This window comes from Hermetia illucens, chromosome 1 (assembly GCF_905115235.1).
Source record: "Hermetia illucens chromosome 1, iHerIll2.2.curated.20191125, whole genome shotgun sequence".
Taxonomy (NCBI): domain Eukaryota; kingdom Metazoa; phylum Arthropoda; class Insecta; order Diptera; family Stratiomyidae; genus Hermetia; species Hermetia illucens.
Genome location: NC_051849.1, coordinates 146,562,198 through 146,571,334, shown reverse-complemented (window position 1 = coordinate 146,571,334; position 9,137 = coordinate 146,562,198). Strand labels below are relative to the sequence as shown.

The 9,137-nt window shown below is 40.9% G+C and overlaps 1 protein-coding gene across 1 annotated transcript; it reads right to left on the bottom strand.

The window, feature by feature from the left end:
• Positions 1-947: 947 nt before the first annotated feature.
• Positions 948-1,922, bottom strand: LOC119657000 (farnesol dehydrogenase-like). The gene is made up of 3 exons (XM_038063742.1): positions 1,316-1,922; positions 1,125-1,256; positions 948-1,061 (listed from the first exon to the last, which is right to left on the bottom strand). The coding sequence occupies exons 1-3, from the start codon at positions 1,892-1,894 to the stop codon at positions 984-986; spliced, it is 789 nt and encodes a 262-aa protein (XP_037919670.1). The 5' UTR covers positions 1,895-1,922; the 3' UTR covers positions 948-983.
• Positions 1,923-9,137: the final 7,215 nt, after the last annotated feature.

Here is a 9,137-nt window from a genome sequence, read left to right as displayed (position 1 = left end):
AGCCGAAGAGTCTGCAAGTTGATCGATCCGTTTCTTACCTCAGCTAATTAAATTGATAGAAAGTTAATGAATTAGTTCAAAAAACAGTCTGAAGCGGACGAGCACATACGCATAGAAGGAATGACTTTTAGGAAGTGTTTACAGGTTTACCATATTAACACCGACTTTCTATCCCAACACTGTAAAGAATGTCATGTCGAGGAGAAAGGCTAAAGTTAGACAGTTTGCTTTCAACAGGGATAATACATAGGCCAAGATATTGGACATATACTTTGCAAGAATGATCATCGGCCCCGCCGGTGGTTAATTAGCTCTGCTGTTGTATGGAACATTTTTCGTTGACCTGACCAGATTTGAGTGACTAAGCTGAGATTCGCCTGAGCATTTAAATCGATGCGAAATGAACAAAAGGCCGGCCGAACTATGGCTTGGCCCGCTAGATGGTGATTTGAGAGCTTCTCGACGCCTTCTGCTACCAAACGCGACAAATACTAATCAGGATGACCCTGGAAAGCACCAACGAGAATACCTCGATTTACCTCACAAACAACAGGATGATTTTCCTCCGGAATCCGGTTGCGGTGACCACAACAAGATCGTGAAGTTTACTCTGACGTAGGGTGCGAAGGCCACCACTCCATATAGTCTTAATCGGCTTAGAGAAATATTGGGACAGTGCGAACATGGAATGTATTTGAGGTGTTCTACGCAAGAGGAGTATTCCGGAGAAACTAGCAGCTCTTATCAAAGTATTTAAAATGCAAAGCGACCCCGCCATGGTTGCATTCTTTCATCGATATATTTTCCCTTCATCAATCAACGTTTTCAGTCCGGCGGTTCACTACACACTTCTAATTTGCGTTATCCTGATAGCGGGCTGACCTTCAATGGTATCACTTCTAACCATCCATCCGATAATGCACGAAGGGGAAGCATTCCTCAATATTGAGGCAATATTAAAGCTGCAACACGCTGCAGTTTAGTTAGTTCTTTTCCCAGTGATAAATATAGGATGACTTATTTACTTTCACCCTCTTGTGAGCAGTTGATTCTATCCATTCCTATTATTACACAAATGAAAAGTAAAGCTAAAGAGAAGAAGAAGAAACTAAATATTTTTGTACCTGCACATGCGGTGGTGTTCCAAGGCAATACAGAATTGCATTCGATACGTCATGCGCATTTAGAACCGGCACATCGATGCCTACAATTAGATTATTTGCGATGGGTGTACAGGTTAGCCCCGGACTGATACTCTGAAATATTTTTGGGTATGAGGGTTGTTTTTCGATAAAGGAAATTGAGCAGGCCCTACCGTCACTTTAACTCTAGTTCCAGCGTTTGCGAACTCTTGTCGATATACTTCATTCATGGCCGTCACGGCATATTTTGAGGCCGAGTAATTAGTAAAGAAATGGCTATCGATGTTAAACAGGTTCGGAACTCGGTGACCATGTATACTATTTATATGAATAACGTGTCCATCGAAATTACGGCGCTTCATCGATTGAAAAGCTTCACGCGTGCAAAATACAGTTCCCATTATTTGAACATCAAACGTATTTCTGATGTGGTGCGTTGAGTTTTCATCAGAAAGGCATCCCTGATACAATACACCCGCCGAATTGATTAAGATATCTGTCCCGCCGAGGTGATCCTCCACCCACTTGAAAGCACTCTTCACGTTTTCTTCATTGGTAATATCACATTCTAGGGCATGCACACGACACTGAACGTCTACGGGAAAGGTAAGTCGTTTCTTGTTTATACGATTCGGGCGTCGACTCAGCCCCACAACAGTCACTCCGGCAGTCGCTAGGTCTTCGAGGGTGGCTGCCCCTATTCCAGAGCTAGCACCTGTAATCACAGCAACGCGATTATGCCACCTTTCCATCCCTACTTTTGAACATTACTGAGCTATCTATAGTCAAGTTATCAGTTTTCTGTTTGAATAATATGCGTATGTTAACTTTGGCCTCATCTTCACATCGCGGCATACATAGAATAGACCAGGGTTCGTGCCTCTTATCGGGTTTTTGTCTAATTTCTAGTCGACAGAGCACAAATCGTGAGAGTGTTTCTACAATGACCATAGCTACAATCGTAAAGCTTGCGCGGAAATATATAGATAGAAGCATCTTTTTAAGGTTTTGTGTGAAACAAAACCTTATTAGAATCGAGACGGTGTCTGTCTGTCTGTCTGTCTGTCTGTTTGTCTGTCTGTCTGTCTGTCTGTCACACCTGATTTATTCGGAAACGGCTAGACCGATTGTCACGAAAATTGGTGAGAATATGTAATCTGGTGTTCCCTTTACATGCAGTAAGTGGCGCCATCTTGTCTTACGTTTAAGGGGGGCTCCCCATACATGTGAATGGAGGGCGCAAATTTTTTTTTCATAGAATGTTGCCATGTGGGGTATCAAATGAAAGGTCTCAATTGGTACTTTTCGAAACTGGTTCCATATTTGATACTGGGTGAAACATAGGGGAGTGAGGGCTCAAATTATGACCCCCGAAAAGTGTAACAGGTCTCGTTCTCAGAACCTATACAGGGAAATCTGAAAAAAATCACAGTGGTGCATCTACGAAATCTAGGCCTCAAAATATATCCGGTTCCGATATCTGCACAAATAAAGTTAATAATAGTATATTTCCACATTTTAGAAATTTACCCGGCAACCCCCCTTATATTTATCCCAGAAGTACAAAATTTGGCATGCGTATAATGAAGAACATAATGGACAAGCTAATCAAGTTTGAAGAAAATCCAACTATTATTAACAAAGTTATATGGGGTAAAACTTTACCATTTTTTGTGAATTTCGTGAACTCTTCAACCTGCATGACGTCATCATCGCATATCAATTCGTCAACACCACAACGAAATGAGTTCTTATGAATTGGGTCGCAGAGAATTATTTTGTTTTAGTTTTTTTGGTTATTTGTCAACCAGACATGTGTGTATGAAGGTATATAATATATGCGTGCTAATGAACTTTGCGGGTAGTGCCTAATTCAAATAGATATAAGAAGTAAATGGGAAATATGGATACGATCAGTTTATATAAGTGCATATATGTGTACGGTATTCGGAAATAGGCAGTTTGTTTGCTTAGGGTGACCGTAATATCTATGGCTGCAATATGTACGTATGTCTCGTAGTTTGGAAAAATAGAAGGAAGATGTTGGGTTTGTAGCTATATACGGATAGAAAAATGTGCGCTGAAATTTCTTACATAAGATGAACACAAAACCTTTATACCGCGCGGGCTTCCGGTATTCCGACTTGTTATTGAGTTCAGATTGGGTCCAGTAGTTTTAGGTAATTGTAGAGCGTATGTTTTGTAGATTACTGCGAGGAAGATGTTAGTCACCATGAATATAAGTTTAGCTATTTAATTAGTTAGTTCCCTTTAAGTGATATTCACAATAATGGAGACTATCAGACAGCAGCATAACATCATACGCGTCTACTACCATAAAATAACCTATCTCATTGATAATTTCAAAATAAATCATAGAAACCTGACGTAGATAGCTTAACCTTCGCATATTGAAGTGATTCATTATTAATTGACCAAGTAGGAAACCATAAGCTTGACGCTTCAGGTTTTGTGTATTTTCTGTTTTGGATAAATGAAGTATGTCAGAAAATTTAGAATGATATGGTATGATGATGAAATTCTCCACACTATTGCGCAGACAGTACAGTTCCAGTAAATCATGAACACCACTGATTCCAATGCAACTATGAAATTTTGTGAATGCAGTTTTATATGTATATTTTTTGGTACACATCAGCTTCTTATTATTAGTCCACTTATGCACCTTCTGCTGAGACTGGAAAAAGTACCGTTATGCTTTCCTTTACAATGAAGAGTAGTACTGAATAGCAGCGTAATAAAGCATGGTTGTGTGTCGTGGTTTGTGGCATTATCATATACTGGTAAAACGATTGACATCATTAAAGTCAAGGTAAACGGCTTAAAAAATGTGCCCTTTCTTCAAGTTGTAGTAAAATCGTGTAGTTGACAGTATGGACAGAAATTGCCTGATTGGAAGTGGTGACTATGAGTCCAGTTTCAACACTTTCTAAAAATATCCACTGAAGAAAGAGCAATCAATGAAGTCTACGACTAAACTCTAAAGATAAACGCAAAACCACGCAGAGGATAGACCAGATTGTGTTTGAAAAATTGTTGGTGAACCGCAATACAACTTTTGAAAAGGTCTTAAATAAATTAAAGACTATTGGGGTCTTTTTGTCTATTACAATATTGAAGTGTCGATGTGCTGAAACTGGTCTAAAATTAGATTCCCCCCCCCCCACCCGGCTAATTTTGGTTGTACTTTGTATGTAATGACAGACCAGTTTAGTTCTATTCGATAAAGGTCAAGAAAAAAGTTCCCCACTTACTGCTTTCAAATAACCATTAAACACCCTCATTCAGTGATGGTTTGGGAAGTGGCAATGAACAAAAGTCCTGGACCCTTGCATTTTGTGGAAGGCAGCAAAAACCAGCAACAATATTTAAAAGGCTTAAACGATCATCTTCTGATGAGATTCTACAATCTTTATGCAAGGCAATGCATCCTGCCATGACGCGAAGTTTGTCAAGGAAGTTTTGTCCAGTCGAAATATTGCCCTTCTTTCTTGGTTACGCAAGTCTCCTAATATCAACCCACCTGCAAATGGTTTGAGGGTTTCAAAACAAAATGTTTATGAGAGAAAAAGCCCCACGAAGAAAGTTTTAATAAAAAATATCCGCGAAGTATGACTGGGGAATTCACTTATCTCGTAATGCATTAAATCTTGTGTTCAGACGATGCAGAATTGAAAGCATAACTTCAAATAAAAGTGGATGGACAAAATATTAATAGCTTTTAGATAAAAATAAGTACATTTTATTTAAAATCACCCATTTTATCCTTTTTGAAGTATAATTTGTTTTACTTCACAGTTCAAAAGGCAATATATAAACATTATCTTAGTGTTCGATGGCATTGCACTGTACAAACTATTGTTTACTCTATTCGACTAAATATCGGGGTGTGGTCTATTTCGAATCTTGAGCGTGTGTGTGTGGTGGGAGTGCACTGCAGACTGCGATGTGCTAAATTCAATCACTTAGTTTGCCGGCTTTAGGATCGCATATATGTTGGTATGAAAAACCGATGCATATCGTTCCAAAGGAAAACCCCACTTCTCATTTTTATTCTAGAGGTAACCCCCGGCTTCAAAGCCCTGTTCTGTTTTTGAGCCATAGGTATAGAAAACTTCCATATGTCCCGCCACGCATTCTTTTGTGACTTCGCAGTTCTCTCTACGTTTCAGGGTAACTTCACATCTTCAACCAAACAGATACATGGTGAGCCGAGAATTAGAAGACATTGTAAGAAATCGATCCGGTACTTTAAATAACTCTTCCAATGCTTTGTGCCCTCCACGTCCGTTGTTTCTCCATAGATCCAGTCGAAGTAGTCTATGAGCTGCTCTCATTGCAGTGCTTCGAACGCATGGGGCTGCAAATTGAGTAATGCGTTTAGAGCTCCGCCTGATGTCGGGCTTATAGCACCGGTAATACCTAGACACCTTTGCAGTGCGGCTAGTGAAAATGAACATCGGGGTATTGATAGCAACGGATATCATTATCATTATGACATGAGGCCTGAGTGCGAATAACGAAGCGAGAGTTCGTCTGCATAGCCCATAAGTTGCGAGAGCTATTTCAACTTTACCTCTGCATATCTGTTCCAAACAGACTTTTTATCTAGAGTGACTCCCTGATATTTCACTTCTTCGGAGAGCTGAAGGGTTGTACCCTTCATCTCTAGGAGGGAAAGTCCACTAAGTTTTCTCCTTTTTGTGCATAATTATATTGCGTTTTATTTGGATTAACTGAAAGTTCATGCCTGAGACATCAACTGTCTATCAGATCAACGCCACATTGTGTATTTCTACACACCGCTCCAGGATATCGATCAACAGCAGGTAAAGCCACGGCATCAGCATAAACTTGAGCATATATTGGTAAATTTCGAAGTTCGCATAGTAGTGAGTCGATCAGCATATTGCACAGAAGAAGCGATTGCACACCTCCTTGGGGCAGCATTTCGTGCTTTTGCTGTTAGGTAACGATAGACACCCACTTCAGCAATCTCTGCGTTAGCATACTATAGATCCACTTAGTTAAAGTATAAAAAACCACCAACCAGCCAACTATGCTTTCTGGCGGCACACAACGTTTTTGAAAAGGTGCACAGTCGAAAGCCCCTTCAATGTCAACGAACACCCCCATCCCGTATTCACCGTTCAGAGTTTCATCCCGTATCCTAATCCTGTAGCACTAAAGAATAAAGAACAGACTCACATGACTTTCCATGCAGGTAACCATGTTAGTTTTCATTAATTGGGTGTAACCTAAGTTGCTTGCCACGATTGTGACGCTAAAGCAGCTTCTCCAAACCTTTGAGCCATAATGACGTCAAACTGTTGTATCTGAAGTTCTTTGGATTAGAATAGTCATCTTTCCCAGGCTTCGGTATAAAGAGCACCTTAACCGCAAAGCGTAGCTATATAGCCAGCGCAAGACCATACTAGAAAAATATTTCTTAGCAATCGCTCTAAATGCTCCATAACTTCCTTTAGCATTGCTGGATAGATGTCAATCATGCCAGGGTTTTGAACTATTCAAAGGGCAGTATGGCAGCTCTTACATTTTCATTGGTAACAACCGTTTTTGCAGTGTTCCAATTCACCTTGCAACACTTGGTGTTGTTGCAAGAACCGTCAACTCTCCCCCTACTACTTCTCTCACCCATTCTCCCGGGTGGTGTACTCCCAGGTGGGTCTGTATTGATTTCAGTCTGGAGATCGTGAAACTACCATCGGGTTCTATAAGAGAGATAGCTGACCTCGTATGCGCTAACGATGACTTTCATCTGGACTTCCGTTACTGCTTCTAGCTATATCACGGCCCTGATGTCATGACTCACCTGTAGATGAGCTGTGTTGTCACTCAGATGTGTTGTGTAGGAGTCCCAGCTTGTTCTCCAGGGATTCTTTATTATTCGATTTAGTTCCGAGTTGCCCTCAATTGCAAATTTGTTTATTCTGTGATCCGACAGAACACCCATCCGACACCCTCCACTTCTTGACCAAGCCACTCATCAGAGGGTTCCCTAGGCGTATGCCTAGTTCCTCTTTTCTAGTGCTGGTTATGAAGGTTGCTGTCTTCCCTACATTATGTATTTCTAACTTATTACTGAAGATGAACTCCAGAAAGTAGTCACCTCTCCGATTATTGTCATGTTCTTCTCGAGATCTTATGTTCGACGTTGGCATCGCAGTAGAGAAGAGTGTTAGCGTTTTGCTCTCACAGAACTTCGTCATTGTAACGAGTAATACCGGTGGCATCAGTTTGTCGTCTTTTGGGAAGTATCCTGATGCCCCCGGTGCATTCAAGGTTCTTAAGTCAGCAACATGCCGATGGTATCCTTGGAACTTACCTTTGCAACTATTGCAGATGCAGCGCGTGTATTGTGGTATTTCATGGGAGCATTTGCTTCTTGCGAACTGATTTTCGTTGCTCCTTGTCTTTTTGGTTTTGATTCTGAAGGCTTAGATCTACCTTGGGCCTTCTTAAGGGCCTCCTCTGGTTTCAGGTCTTCCTTCGTATAGCGCAGATACCATTTAGCATATGTGCCACTGAGATCTGCCTCCTTTCTGACATGATGACTTCAGACGTACCTTTGCCCGCCCCCATATTTTAAACGGGGACCTTTGTTAATTACTGTCTTTGCAGGTCAGGTTTACTCACTGAGGCGACCAGGTTTCAGTGATGTTCCGTTCACATACAGTCAGTCACCCCGAGTGTAAACTAGTTAATGGGTGCGGCCCATATAAATCTATGGATTAGGAAGGTAGACGGGGCGAGATCAACCCCAGAGAGACAGGTTTGCTCCCAGAAGGTTGTATTCCGCATCAGTCTATCCTGCAGTTTAGTTGTGACCGTTGTGACCCCTCCCTCAGCGCACATAAACTGAATGCGGTCGAGAGGCGTCTTCCATCTTCCGGACTGTTTCAGATAGCGCGGCATTCGTCATATAAGGAATGGTACCGATTGACATCTTGGCAAAAAGATGGCGAACATATATAACATCGAGTCCATCTCTCCTTTATCAAAAATGGTACAAAATGGTACAAGATGGGAACAGCAAGGGGACCCCTCAATAAAGGGTGGTTGGACAATCTTTAATATCAGGGAGTGGATAGAGGGAAAACAATTATAATCTCACCTAGTTTCTCATCGGTCATAGAGCATACTTGCATAAGTTTAAATTGGACACCTGATTGTCCAAACTGCGATGGGGACCCATAGGCCCAGCGTACGTATTCTTCAAATGCCCGAAGTTCATGGAAAAATGGAGAAACTTAGGGGAAACTCTAGGTGAAATGCTATTAAGTAACTTACTAGGAGGATTGGGATGTGATCAACTCCATGATTACAATGATCCAAAGTAAACTGTGAAAAACAAACCGGCGGACATTAAATCAATTTCAATAAGGTTTTATTTCACACAAAATCTTAAGAATCTAAAATTCTTCTTTGAAAATATGACATCAACATCTTTCAATTACGAGTTATTCCCTTTGAAAAGCTCTGAAGAACCATAACCGGACCAAATCTACAGCTAACGGAGAAAGTATTACTACTTTGGATTAATTAAAATGCATCCCAAATAATTCAAAGTTGCCAAAATGTCCAGATTCTCCCCAGATTGTACCGACCCTTAAAATGCGTATGCTTTCAACCTTATAAGCAAATGATTCATTCACAGACCGCCATCATCGCCTTTCGCTTTGGTTACGATCTCAAATTTGGAAATACCGCAAATAACGATGACTCCGAAAGAAGGTAAAGATCCAATGTTTATCATTGTTTGACAAAATTCCAACCATTATCCTGAAAAAATGCTCAGCGATGATTGATCCCTTCGTATCCTCTTTAAATAATCTAGCAGGAAGTTAAAAGGATAGAAATCGTCTCCTTCCAAATTCCACTACTTCCATTCTACTTCCCAGAAAAGGATCAGGAATCCAGCTAAGCCACACTCGATGCATGCTATTCGCAGCA

Coding starts and splice junctions, on each gene's coding strand:
- LOC119657000 (XM_038063742.1), bottom strand. CDS start 1,894: ATGGAAAGGTGGCATAATCGCGTTGCTGTGATTACAGGTGCTAGCTCT. Junction 1,257..1,315: donor GAACTAGAGTTAAAGTGACG/GTAGGGCCTGCT, acceptor AAAATATTTCAG/AGTATCAGTCCGGGGCTAAC. Junction 1,062..1,124: donor GAACACCACCGCATGTGCAG/GTACAAAAATAT, acceptor GTGTAATAATAG/GAATGGATAGAATCAACTGC.